At 40.7% G+C, this 14683-nt stretch overlaps 1 protein-coding gene and 1 pseudogene across 1 annotated transcript in view; both read left to right on the plus strand.

Annotated features, from left to right (window-relative positions):
* Nucleotides 1-4712, plus strand: part of LOC105729396 (HEAT repeat-containing protein 5A-like) — a 34372-nt gene extending 29660 nt beyond the window's left edge. The window contains 3 exon segments of the mRNA XM_064374695.1: nucleotides 232-386; nucleotides 2217-2430; nucleotides 2712-4712. Of these exon segments, the coding sequence (XP_064230765.1) occupies nucleotides 232-386; nucleotides 2217-2430; nucleotides 2712-3019 (677 nt within the window). The 3' untranslated portion in view covers nucleotides 3020-4712.
* Nucleotides 4713-8645: 3933 nt separating this feature from the next.
* LOC135274162 (dynein light chain 1, cytoplasmic-like) lies at nucleotides 8646-8912 on the plus strand (annotated as a pseudogene).
* The last annotated feature ends 5771 nt before the right edge of the window (nucleotides 8913-14683 follow it).

The following is a 14683-nucleotide window of genomic DNA, read 5'->3' on the forward strand; positions in this document are numbered from 1 at the left end:
GTATATATTTACTGATGTCTTATCCTTTAAAGATTATCATTACTTTAGTAGTTCTTAGCTCTAGAATTATTTATAATGCACCTCTTAAAATGTACATTTGCCAGAGTTCTTAATCAGTATTCATTGTGTCTATTGTGTACACCAAACTGTTACTACCAAACTGAAGACAGCTTCACGCAGGTATGTAAAGCAGTAAATATGATCTGTTTCTAATAGAACTTTTCTTTTTAGGTGATGAAACACACCAAGAACTTGATGAAGTCAGTCTACTTACTGCTATCACAGTGTTTATTTTGTCTACCAGTCCAGAAGTAACTACCATCCCATGCCTTCAGAAGCGCTGTATTGATAAATTTAAAGCTACTCTTGAGATAAAAGATCCTATGGTAAGTGTCTTTTAGCAGAAAGATGTTTGTGATAGGACTATGGCTAGGCTTTTGCAAAATTTTCTTTGTGATTTGTTGACTCCAATAGGAAGTATTAGACTACAAATTTTTTTTTTTTTTTCTTTTTTTCAGACGGAGTTTTTTGCTCTTGTTACCCAGGCTGAAGTGCAATGGCGCGATCTCGGCTCACCGCAACCTCTGCCTCCTGGGTTCAGGCAATTCTCCTGCCTCAGTCTCCTGAGTAGCTGGGATTACAGGCACTCGCCACCATGCCCAACTAATTTTTTGTATTTTTAGTAGAGACGGGGTTTCATCATGTTGACCAGGATGGTCTCTATCTCTTGACCTTGTGATCCACCCGCCTCGGCCTCCCAAACTGCTGGGATTACAGGCGTGAGCCACTGTGCCCGGCCAAATTTTTGTTTTTAGATTTGGATTAAGTTCTGTTCCTAGAGTGACAAAGCCGAATAACAGTAGTCTTGTTCTTCAGCCCTAAGGGTAGAGGATAGTGGCAGAAGAGGAAATGTTAAAAAACTAAATTTGAAATGGAGGAATCTTAAGATTGATGTAGCACAAGAACTTTATAAGCAAGATACTTGGTAGTGTATTATAGTAGATTTTCTTTAAAAAAAAAAAAAAACAAAAAAACGAGAGAGAGAAAGGGAGGCCGAGCACTGTGGCTCATGCCTGTAATTCCATCCAGCACTTTGGTAGGACATGGTAGGTGGATTGCTTGAGGCCAGAAGTCCGAGAGCAGCCTGGGCAGTATGGTGAGAACCCATCTCTACAAAAAAGTAAAAAATTAGTGAGGCGTGGTGGCACAGGCCTGTAGTCCCAGCTGCTCGGGGGCACTGAGGCAGTAGGATCACTTGAGCCTGGGACCTTGAGGCTGCAGTGAGCTGTGATCATGCCACTGCACTCCAGCCTGGGCAACAGAGCCAGACTCTGTCTCAAAAGAAAAAAAAAAAAAGACTCCAGAACATACCTTCAGTAATATGATTGTGAAATAACAGGACCCATTCCAAAAGCAATACATGCAAATTGATCCCATTCCTTTATGGCCCATTCATTTGCTTGAGTAATGTCCTATTTTTTATGTGCCACTAGGTGAGTTCATAGCCAATGATCACACATATATCTACTCCTGAAGATATAGGAACAAGATTTTCTCTCAGAAAAAAATATTAAAATACCATTACAGTTAATAAAAGTTGATTTATGTATTTGATGTATAGTCATTTCCTTTTATCCTCTGTCCTTTTGCCTGTTGCCTGCAGGAGCTTTGTATAGCAGTCTCCAAGTGGGGGCTCTGATGCATGATGACAATTAGTATGGTCCAGACATGGTTCCTTGAAACACTTAGACCATGACATTTGAACATCAAGTACATCACTTTTGTCTAAAACATTTTATGAAATCAACAAAATATCTTTCAGGGTTGTATGTGTTTTGTTGTTTTGGGTGTTTTTTTGTTTTGTTTTGCTTTCTATGCATAAAAATGTTAAAGGAGAGCTTTGGGTGGTGTTTTTGTTTTTGCTTCACATTATGGAGAAAGACATGAGGGGAGAAACGGGAATTAGAGAAAAGAAGAAAAAGTAACCACTCTGTTTGTTTCCCTGTTGTACCTATACACCCTTTTCCCATTCCAAACTGTCACAACCACTGTTAGCACAGAAGTTTGATTGCCTGTTGGCCCTTGGACTTTCAAAATTAAAGATAAATTAGAAATAAATTTAAATGCCTTTGCTACTTTAAAGAGCCAAGAGTCCTGAGGTACTTTTTAAAAAATTTATTTATAGTATTTGCTATTCTTTTCTCTTACCTGATTAGGTACAAATCAAGACTTACCAGCTCCTACATTCCATCTTTCAGTATCCAAATCCAGCTGTTTCCTACCCATATATTTACTCTTTAGCATCCTGTATCATGGAAAAACTACAGGAAATAGACAAGAGAAAACCTGAAAACACTGCTGAGCTTCAGATCTTCCAAGAAGGCATAAAGGTCTTAGAAACACTGGTTACTGTTGCTGAAGAACACCATCGTAAGTGTCAGCACTAAATTCATACTAACTCAGAATCTCTACAAAAATCAGGATTTTACTGTTACTTAAATTATAAAATATTTAATCACATTATATCTGTATTTCACATTCATTGAAAGGTGTTATGTTAATCCCAAGTATTGATATTATTTAGTATTAATTTAGAAGAGATTGGACGAATTGTTTTCTTCAGTGGGGAGAAATGTATACAGATCAAGTGCATTTGCAGTATATTACGAATATTCATGTCCCTGAACTTACATCATTTGTTTGCTTTCTAGGATCTCAGCTGGTGGCTTGTCTTTTGCCCATCCTCATTTCCTTCCTTTTGGATGAAAATGCTCTGGGATCACCAACTTCCATAATGAGAAGTTTACATGACTTTGCTCTGCAAAATCTCATGGAGATTGGACCTCAGTATTCATCTGTTTTTAAAAGTTTAGTGGCTTCTTCTCCAGCCCTAAAAGCCCGCCTTGAGGCTGCTATAAAGGGCAATCAGGAAAGTGTCAAAGTCAAGATACCAACATCTAAATATACTAAGAGTCCTGGAAAAAATTCAAGCATCCAATTAAAGACCAATTTCCTCTGATGTTATTTTTTTGGAATAGTAAGCACCTTAATATAATACTTGATCATTTACTTCTCTTTGGGGACAAAAGTGACATGTTAGGCACAAGTGCTCTTTGAGGTCTAGTTGATTGTTTTACCTTAAATAGCTGTGACTTTTCAAAGTAACAGCATACTTAACATTTTTTTTGTGTTGGTGGCGGGGGGGCCTATGTTTTTTTTTCCATTTAAGAAGACAATGGAGCTATCTTATCAGGAATTTTAAGAAAGTGCTAAAGACCTAAACTTACTAACCAATTCACTGCTGTAAAAATGAAATGGATTTCTTCTAACAGCCCATACACATGCGGCATACTTAATACTGTGATAGATAAAAATATGGCTCTAGCGTAAATGATCTGCACTAATATTGTATCCCAATTGCTGATTTAAAATTCTGCCTTGGCTGGGTGCCATTGCTCATATCTATGACCCCAGCACTTTGGGAGGCTGAGGCGGGTGGATCATGAAGTCAGGAGTTCAAGACAAGCTTGGCCAAGATGCTGAAACCCCATCTCTACTAAAAATAGAAAAATTAGCTGGGCACAGTAGCAGGTGCCTGTAATCCCAGATACACAGGAGGCTGAGGCAGGAGAATCGCTTGAACATGAGAGGCGAAGGTTGCAGTGAGCTAAGATCGTCCTACTGCACTGCAGCCTGGGTGACAAGAGAAAGACTGCGTCTCTAAATAAATAAATATAATAGTACAAATTACAGCTTTACAGTGTAACATAAAATTTGGTATCTATATCACAGTTTTTCACCATCCTTTGGTTTAGTTTTTATTGGCTTCAGAAAATGGAAGTTTTACTCATCTTAAATAGAATAAGGCATCTCCAGTATTTTTCAAAGGGATTTTTATGTTACCTCTATTTAACCAATTTTGTTCACTTTCATTTGTGGCAAACATTTATATCAGTGAGTTTTAATATAAGTTCATATCTATATTGTATTTAAATCAACTATGGGTTTATATAAATGCCAAGCTTAGTACAACAAATATAGGTTATCAGTGAATACAAGTATTTTTTTTTTAACATGAAACATGTTATTATAGAGAAAAGATTAATGAGGCGAGGCATGGCGGCTCATGCCTGTAATCCCAGGACTTTGGGAGGCCGAGGTGGGCAAATCACGAGCAGCCTGGCCAATATTGTGAAACCCCATCTCTACTAAAAATACAAAAAAATTAGCCGGGTGTGGTGGCGCGCACCTGTAGTCCTAGCTACTTGGGAGGCTGAGGCAGGAGAATCACTTGAACGCAGAAGGCAGAGGTTGCAGTGAGCCAAGATTGCACCACTGCTGCACTCCAGCCTAGGCAACAGAGCACGATTCTGTCTCAAAAGAAAAAAGATTAATTTAATGATAAAATCATACTGGTTAAAAATATTTTTAACCCTGCTCATGATCATTGATTCTTCTATTCAGTGTTACACTGTGTGAATCACGCACTATGTCAAAACAGAGCGTTTCCCTGTTAAAAACTACAAACCGAAGTAAGAAGAGCATGTCAGAATTGAGAAAACACTTTGAAGCAAAAGCAATGTGATGTACTCTATTTTATTATGTTTATATATAAATACTATTGTAAATTGTTCAGAGTGACAACATTTGACAAACTCAACACTACAATCAGTTTTTCTAAATTACATAAATAAAGCTAATTTTCTTTATCACTCTTTTATTTTTTAATTATTTTACAAACAAAAGATGGCAGGTTGGTTTCTCTCACATGGATTCCAGAAAATCAGCCTTTTTTCTCAGAAGAGCCCTTTCTTTGGAGCATTCTTTGTGGTGGTTTAGATTCTCTGTCTCTTCCTAAGTGTCTCTGTCTCTTCCTAAGTGTTCCATTAAGTGTATATTTCTTACTCTTCCCTGTACCTAAAATGTCCTTTTCTCTCCCCTCTTCTGTCTGGTGATTGCCCACACCTTTTCGGCCTGGCTTAAATATCACCTTTCCTTGGTAACTCTCCTTAACACTTCTTAACTTCCTCTTCCATCAAACAAATTTAACTGCTTCTTCTTCTGTGTTTCCATAGTGCTTAATATATTCTATGCATAAAAAAATCACATTGCAATTTGATTTTGTTTTGTTTTGTTTTTTGAGCCAAGGTCTTGTTCTGTTGCCCAGGCTGGAATGCAATGGTGTGAACACAGCTCAGTGCAGTGTTGACCTGCTAGGCTCAAATGATCCTCCTGCCTCAGCCCCCGAAGTAGCAGGGACTACAGATGTGCGCCTCCAAGCCTAATATAAAAAAATTGTTTGTAGATAAGAGGTCTCACTACATTGCTCAGTCTGGTCTCAAACTCCCAAGCTCAAGCTATTATCCCACCTTAGCCTCCCAAAGTGCTAGGATTACAGGTGTGAGCCACCACGCCCGGCCCACATTGCATTTTAATTTTATCTTGTCTCAGACTGCCTCTTCAAAGGGACAAATTATGTCTTCTATAACTGGCTCACTTAATAGCTATTGAATTGCACTGGTACAGGATGGATCGGGACTCAACTTCTTTGCCAAGCCAAATGCTGAACTAGGTTGTTCTCAGAATGTAACTAATTAATTTGACTTAGGGATTTTTAAAAATTGTCTGTTTTAGCTATTGCATTTACTTTGCTCTTAAACATTAAGATTTATACTCATTTAGTAGCCTAATGTCCTGAATATTTTGGATTAAAGGTGCTTATGTGAATGTCAATAATTAGGAAAAAAACTCTTATGTCCAGTGTCATGGAATTAGGAAATCTGAGCTATTATTAAATGTATTGCCTTATTTAATACAACACTGAATTATTAAATATATCCCCCCAGCCAGGCACAGTAGCTCACGCCTATAATCCCAGGACTTTTGCAAGGCAGGCAGATCACCTGAGATCAGGAGTTTGAGACCAGCCTGACCTACATGGAGAAGCCCTGTCTCTGCTAAAAATACAAAATTAGCTAGGCATAGTGGTGTGCACCTGTAATCCCAGCTACTCAGGAAGCTGAGGCTGGAGAATCACTTGAACCCAGGAGGCAGAGGATGCAGTGAGCCAAGATGGTGCCATTGCACTCCAGCCAGGGCAACAAGAGTGAAACTCTGTTTCTAGATAGATGATAGATAAATAGATAGACAGATAGATAGATAGATAGATAGATAGATAGATAGATAGATAGATAGATTGTGTGTGTGTGTGTGTGTGTGTGTGTGTGTGTCCTTACCGATAAGGAAATTAGGCTTAACAGCTAGAATTTGAACCCGTCTTTCTGATCCAAGCATCCATGCTGGAGACAGAAAAACTGCTCTGGCAGTCCTGATTCCATCAAGGTAAAGCTTTTCTCCTCTTTGAGCACTCTGGGCTCCCTCAGGAGCCTTCCTCACTCTTTGTTGAAGATACTTTCAATTACATTTCTCCAAATTACAACTAAAAAGTCTCTGGCTAATACATTAGGAAAAAGTTTTTAAAGTATCCTCTACAGTTTCTATGGGAATAGATTATATGCTTAGATATTGACGAATCTAATTGTAATAAAGCCCTTGCCTATAAATTAGCTTGGTAACTCTACAAATTAAAAATGTTGATTAGCAACTTGGATGAAACCATTAAATTGGTATAATACTTGTCTTGAGCTTAATTTTTCCTAAGATAAGAAATAGAGGCAAAGCTACTAGTTAAAGTCATTCTATTTAGCCCATTGCTTAAAAGCTTAAAAGCTTTTACTTATATAAAACAAATTTCACCATCAACTTAAGGAACATTAAGGCCCTTGAAAAAATACAAGTAACTACTATAAAAGAAGTATGATTGTGAGGTTTGGGCTTAAAATTTATTTATTTAAAAAAAAAAAAAAAGAGGTATGAGTATAGTGCTATGGGGGCCCAGAAAAGAAAACTGGAGCTTCCAAGATCAATTTTATGGAGAGTAACATATGATACAGGCCTAAAAAATAGCACTTGATGGAATAGATACATAACCCAAGAGTCCTTTTATTAAACCAATATCTAAAACTGTTTAATTACATATATGATATGTAACCCCAAAATTATGACCTATTATTAGATAAAATGCTGAAATGTATTCACAACTACAGAATTGTATACCACCTATTTCCCCAAAACTTTGTTTTTTGTTTTTTAAAATGGAGTCACGCTCTGTCACCTAGGCTGGAGTGCAGTGGTGCAATCTCAGCTCACTGCAACCTCTGCCTCCCAGGTTCAAGCAGTTTCTCCCTCAGCCTCCCAAGTGGCTAGGATTACAGGCATGCCCCATCACGCCTGGCTAATTTTTGTAATTTTTATCTTTAATAGAGATGGGGTTTCACCATGTTGGTCAGGCTGGCCTTGAACTCCTGACCTCAATTGATCTGCTGGCCTCGGCTTCCCAAAAGGCTAAGATTACAGGCTTGAGCCACCTGACCTGGCCTGGACTACTTTTTGTGGTATTAGTAAAAAAGAAGGTCTAGCTCAGTCGCTCACGCCTGTAATCCCAGTACTTTGGGCGGCGGGTTCGGGACCAGCCTGGCCAATACGGTGAAACCCCAATCTCTACTAAAAATATAAAAATCAGCTGGGCATAGTGGCATGCGCCTGTAGTCCCAGCTACTCGGGAGGCTGAGGCAGAAGAATTGCTTGAACCTGGGAGGCAGAGGTTGCAGTGAGCCAAGATCACGCCACTGCACTCCAGCCTGAGTGACAGAGGGAGACTCCATCTCAAACAAAACAAAAAGAATAAAAAAGAGAAAATGGAGGCTGGGCATGGTGGCTCACGCCTGTAATCCCAGCACTTTGGGAGGCCAAGGTGGGCAGATCACAAGGTCAGGAGTTCAAGACCAGCCTGGCCAACATGGTGAAACCTCATGTCTTTAAAAAAAAAAAAAAAAAAAAAAGTAAACAGTTATGCCCAGTGGAACAAGAAAGGGAAAATTCTGGCTATTTTATTTTTTCGAGATGGAGTTTTGCTCTTGTCCAGGCTGGGGTGCAGTGACGCAATTTCCGGCTCACTGCAATGTCTGCCTCCTGGGTTCAAGTGATTCTCCTGCCTCAGCCTCCCAAGTAGCTGGGATTACAGGCACCTGCCACCACGCTTGGCTAATTTTTTTGTATTTTTAGTAGAGACAGGGTTTCGCCATGTTGGGTAGGCTGGTCTCGAACTCCTGACCTCAGGTGATTCCCCCACTTTGGCCACCCAAAGTCATAGGATTACAGGCTTGAGCCACTGCACTCGGCCATTTTTGTAAATTTTTAAAGAGGCAGCCTGTTTCTTTCATGAACCATATTCCGTTTTTTTCATGCAATCAGTTATGGCTTGCAGCACTGCACAAATCAATGGTATAAGCATACATCTCAAATGTGATAACTTCAGAATCCAAGAGAATTGTCCCAAGGGCTGGGCACAGTGGTTCACACTTGTTTAATCCCAGCAATTTGGGAGACTGAAGCGAGGATCTCAAGCAGAGGAGTTCGAAGTTACGGTAAGCTATAATTGTGCCACTGCACTGCAGCCTGAGCTACCAAGTGAGACCCTATCTTAAATACATACATAATTTATAAAAAAGAATCATTCTAGAGCAGTGCTAGCACCTCCCCCAGGAGACTGTTGCTGTCAGCCAGCCCCCTTCTCCACAGTAACCATGTGAGACCGAAAGGCTGTGATCAAAAATGGGGACATGTCAGAAGAGACGCAACAGGACTCCGTGGAGTGTGCAACTCAGGCGCTGGAGAAATACAACATAGAGAAGGATATTGCAGCTCATATCAAGGAATTTGACAAGAAGGACAATCCTACCTGGCACTGCATTGTGAGGAGGAACTTTGGTAGCTACGTGACACATGAAACCAAACACTTCATCTACTTCTACCTGGGCCAAGTGGCCATTCTTCTGTTCAAATCTGGTTAAAAGCACAGACTGAAAAGGCCAGGCACAGTGGCTCATGCCTGTAATCCCAGCACTTTGGGAGGCCAAGGCGGGCAGATCACCTGAGGTCAGGAGTTCAAGAGCAGCCTGGCCAACATGGTGAAACCCCATCTCTACTAAAAATACAAAAATTAGCCAGGGGTGGTGGTGCACACCTGTAATCCCAGCTACTCGGGAGGCTGAGGCAGGAGAATCACTTGAACCTGGGAGGTGGAGGTTGCATTGAGCTGAGATCAGGCCTCTGCACTGCAACCTGGGCAACAGAGAGAGACTCTGTCTCATTAAAAAAAAAAAAAAAAGCATATACTGTTGTGCCACACACCCAGTGATCCATCCAAAAACAAGGACTGCAGCCTAAATTCCAAATACCAGAGACTGAAATTTTCAGCCTTGCTGAGGGAACACCTTGATGTTTGAACCTTTTTGTGTTTTGTACAGGGCATTCTCTGTACTAGTTTGTTGTGGTTATAAAACAATTAGCAAAATTAAAAAATAAAAAGAATCATTCTAGGCCCAAGTTATATCCTCCATGATGACATATACCATGTTTTTTTCTGATCTGTGTCCCAGTAATAAGGAATAGGGTCAATCCCTTCCTTTTTATAACCTGCAGGCATTTCTTCATTATCCCAGATATGCATCGAGCCTCCCACAATCTCACCAACATTCAGCATTAACACATTGACAGATTTGGTAAGACAAGAATGCTCAAGATGTCCCTGCATATAGAAGGACTTGATCACAGGAAATCAACATAGCAAGATTGGTTCATTAATGGAGTTGTCATCAGTCTCAGGAACTTTGGGGATATTTTCTCCAAATTCCTAGGAAGTTTCATATCTTTTGTTTATATTGTGTTTTAGCCACACCATAGCATCTGTTTAAAAGGCCATTTGGTGGGCTTAAAGTATGGGTTCAGGTTATATATTCATTGCCAGTGACTTCAAGACTACCACATCACAAACCAAGTCCTCCAATTGGTGCAGGAGGTCCTCAAAGATCAGGAAAGGGCACCCAGTTTCCACATGAGTATATTCAGTGGAGTGCCTTCAAACTCTGGATGCTCTGCCCTGTATTACTATGCAATATAAAAATCATCTGGGGCTGGAATGCATGTCTCCTGGTAGGACTAAGAGAACAGAGTCAGAAATGCCAGGCTAGTGCAGTGGCTCATGCCTGTAATCCCAGCACTTTGGGAGGCTGAGGTGGACGGGTCACCTGAGGTTGGGATTTTGAGACCACCCTGACCAACATGGAGAAACCCTGTCTCTACTAAAAATACAAAAAATTAGCCAAGTGTGGTGGTGCATGCCTGTAATCCCAGCTACTCGGGACGCTGAGGCAGGAGAATCACCTGAACCTGGAAGGTGGAGGTTGTGGTGAGCCGAGATTGCGCCATTGCACTCCAGCCTGGGCACCAAGAGCAAAACCTCATCTCAAACAAACAAAAAAATGTCTCTTCCTTGGGCTGAGCACAGTGGCTCACTCCTGTAATCCCAGCACTTTGGAAGGCCGAGGCAGGTGGATTGCTTGAACCCAGGAGTTCGAGACTGATCATGATAGGAAGCAGAGAAACTCTAGGCAGACAGCGGCAGGTCCTTGATGAAGCTCCACCCTCAAGCCGAAAAGTCTGAGACTGCGGCCCAAAGTGAGAACTTCCATCCCTGTTTTCCCACTCAAATGTTGCCTTTTCCTAAACCACCCATGGCCCTGCCCCCTCATCCTGTGCCTATAAATGCCCAGACTCGGCCAGCAGAGAGAAGAAGCTGGACATCGGAGGGAAGTGGCTTGACTTCAGAGTAACAGCTTGATGGCGGCCGGACTACAGGGGAAGAATACCTATCCCCCATTCCCTTTTAGCTCTCAGTGACTTAGTCAGCAATAAAATCTCCTGCATTTACCATCCTTAAATTTGTGTGACCTCATTTTTCCTGGATGCCGGACAAGAAGCCACAAGTGCAGATCCAAAAGGGCCCACTGAGTTGTTAACACTTGAGCTGTCCATAGACGGCAGAGCTAAAAGAGCACTGTAACATGCCCTCTGAGGCTTCAGGGGTTGTAGGCACCACCCCCCAACCCCCACAGTTGCTGCCATGGGGCCTCAAAAGCACTCACTCCAGCTCCTGCACCTGCTCACCTGCATACTCCCTCCCATCAGGGGTGGAACACAGCAGGTCCAAGTGAGTGGAGTTCGCCCCTACCAGCACCAAAGTGGACAGATAGTTCCAGCACTCATGCACTCCAGTTCTCACCTCTTTCGCTCATATGCTCCCTCCTATGAGGAGTTGAGAGCAGCAGGCTGAGTGAATGAGGCAACCCTGTTGAAAACCTGCAAAGGGGTCAAGGAAACATCCTACCTACTTCAAGACCAGCCAGGAAACGTGGTGAAACCCCATAGCTACTAAAAACAAAAACGTAAGCCAGGCATGGTGGCACACACCTGAAATCCCCATTACTCGGGAGGCTGAGGCTCAAGAATCACTTGAACATGGGAGGCTGAGATCACACCACTGCGCTCCAGCCTGAGTGACAGAGCAAGATACTGTCTCAAAAAAAAAAAAAAAAAAGGCCTCTTCCACCAAATAATCAAGCTTGAAGAGTATAACACCAAATGGGCAACATAGTGAGACCTGCTCTCTACTGAAAAAAGAAAATCTACCAGGCACAGTGGTGCACACCTGTAGTCCAAGCTACTTGAAGGGAGGATGAGGCAGGAGAATTGCTTAAACCTAGGAGGTGGAGACTGCAGTGAGCCACCATTGCAATAGTGCATGCTAGCCCGGGCAACGAAGTGAGACCCTGTCTCAAAACAAACAAAAAAGTGTAGCACCACCTTCTACTGGCATTTGCATATTTTTAGAGGAGTAACTTCACAGTACCCCCATCAAAGAAGTGATCTCTAAAGCACCGGTATGAATGTGCTTTTAGGAGTTTGAACATGTTTTCTCCAAAGATTACATGTGTCTGTTGATCTGGATGTCAACAGCAGTCAAGAGTCTTCTGAAACATTAATTTTAAGAGAAGAATTGCCTTTTTTGCAGTATCCTGAAGAATTCGCTTTATCTTTATTATAATACTAGATTTTCATTATGAGGGAAGAAATTCAGCCCTCAAACTACTGAACTATTTTAAAAACCACTAAACTATGATAAAGTTATTATAAAATTGAAAATATGTGAAATAACTGTATATTCTTTAAAAAAAGTATAATGCTAAAATGTTGTCATTTCGGCCAAGCATGGTGGCTCACCCATGTAATCCCAGCACTTTGGGAGGCTGAGGCAGGCAGATCACTTGAGGCCAGGAGTTCGAGACCAGCGTGGCCACATGGTGAAACTGTTTCTACTAAAAAAATTAAAATTAGTTGGATGTGATGGTGGGTGCCTGTAATCCCAGCTACTTGAGAGGCTGAGGCAGGAGAATTGCTTGAACCCAGGAGGCAGAGGTTGCAGTGAGCCGAGATTGTGCCACTGCACTCCAGCCTGGGTGATACAGTGAGACGCCATCTCCAATAAATAAATAAATAAATAAACAGTTGTCATTTCTGGTGGTTTAATGATTGCATTACCTTGCATTAGGCTATAGTCCTAATGCTTCAATTCTGTCCATATGTATCTTTCCAGAGCTAATTACTATTTATAAAGTCAAGGTAATTATATATACTGCATCTTATCCATCAATTGAATATACTTTCCTCTTTACAAATAATTTGTTAGCTCTTTTTTTCCTTTCTTTTTTTTTTTTTTTTTGAGACGGAGTCTTACTCTGTCACCCAGGCTGGAGTGCAACGGTGCAATCTTGGCTTACTGCAGCCTCCACCTCCTGGATTCAAGCGATTCTCCTGCCTCAGCCTCCCAAGTAGCTGGGTTTACAGGCACCCATCACCACGCCTGGCTAATTTTTGTATTTTTAGTAGAGATGGGGTTTCACCATGTTGGCCAGGCTGGTCTTGAACAGCTGACCTCATGTGATTGCCTGCCTAGCTGGGATCACAGGCATGAGCCACCACTCTTGGCCTAATTTATTAACTCTTGCAAGACCTCAGTTATTCAGGAGAAATTCTCTCTGTTTGCTAGAAATATAGTTATCCAGTAGGTGGCTGGCTGATGGTGATTAATTAATGAATTATACTTTATGTTGGCCTATCTGTTTACCAGCCTATTTAATTGATATCTGGGCTTGTTAGCTTTGAGGAAATTTTGTGTTGTGATATAGAGCTGGAATATATCTAGTATAGACCACAAATACAATCCAGGTTGCATAAATCAAAAAGTGTAGCTTCCTTTAATTGCCTTTCTATTTTGTTAGGACTCTTGTGCTATCAACTGGGGCATTATAAAATTATGATTCCACAGTCTACTTGAGGAAAATTCTTATGTCCACATATCACCCTTTAAGCAGTGTATTTCAAAAATTAACATTTTTAAATGATTCTTCCTATTCCAGTATTCTGTTATTTTTGAGATAATCAGAAGTAATAGGCTGGGCATGGTGATTCATACCTTTAATCCCACCACTTTGGGAGGCTGAGGCAGGTGGATAACTTGAGGCCAGGAATTCAAAACCACCCTGGCCAACATGGTTAAAACCTCTCTTTACAAAAAAATTTAAAAATTAGCCAGTCAAGGTGGTGCGTGCCTGTAATCCCAGCTACTTAGGAGGCTGAGGCAGGAGAATCGCTTGAACCTGGAAGGCAGAGGTTGCAGTGAGCTGAGATCACATCACTGTACTCCATCCTGGGAGACAGAGCAAGACTCTGTCTCAAAAAATGAATATATAAAAATAAAAAGTACAAAAGAGGTTATTGCTGCCAATGAAAAAAGTGTTGACAATGTTTTGCTTAACTGGATCAAAATTTAATATTTTTCCTGGAAAAATACCTAGATGCAAAAAACTTTATAAGCAGAAAAATATAGACACAGAAACACACACATCAAAAATAGCACGCTGCTCTATAAAATATTCCAAGAAAGAACAAAACAAATGAGATTTTTTTGTAACAGCAAAGTATGCTGGTGACACAGCAAAAGCAGCTTTGCTAGTGCTATTATTAGAGAAATTACAGGTGTCCCCAGAAAGAAAACGTGCATATCGAACCAAAACTGAGGGTTTCTGCTGAACAATGAAGCCTATAAAGCCCAGTATTTCTCTGTTGATTACTTCTTTCTGATCTTGATTAGGAAAACTTTGGGACTTCTATTTTATATTTAAATGATGAAGGAGTGCTCACCACTCTCTGAATTGCCAGGGTAACTGGACTTCCCACATCCTTTCCCTCTCTAGTAGTGTCAAGCATTAGAAACACATAATCTAGATGTTTGTTTAAACACAAAATCTCCTTAAAAATATATTTTCTAAATTATAGAAATGCTTTCATTTCAGTGGTCAACAGATCAATTGTGAGTCAACATCAAATGAGAAGTGGTTCATATTCTCCACTTCATATTCCACAGTCAGTTATAGTTACTATCATTTGCTACAGTTTTCATTGCACATGCTTTCTCTTTTCAATAATAATGTGATCATTCTGATTCTCAGTGATGTATAAAAATTTCTGAAATTTTCTACAATGAATATGTTCCTTTAGTTGATTGACCTGTATTCTAAACAGGACTGGGACTTCCACAAACTACCCAAGAGCCTATCCCCTAGAGCCTATCTCTAAGCAAGCACATGCCTAAACCATTTAGAACATTTTTTTTTTCCTTTTTTTGGAGACAGGGTCTCACTCTGTTGCTCAGGCTGGAGTGCAC

Source organism: Aotus nancymaae, unplaced genomic scaffold (assembly GCF_030222135.1).
Source record: "Aotus nancymaae isolate 86718 unplaced genomic scaffold, 86718_ANA_hifiasm-v0.15.2.pri h1tg000011l, whole genome shotgun sequence".
NCBI lineage: Eukaryota > Metazoa > Chordata > Mammalia > Primates > Aotidae > Aotus > Aotus nancymaae.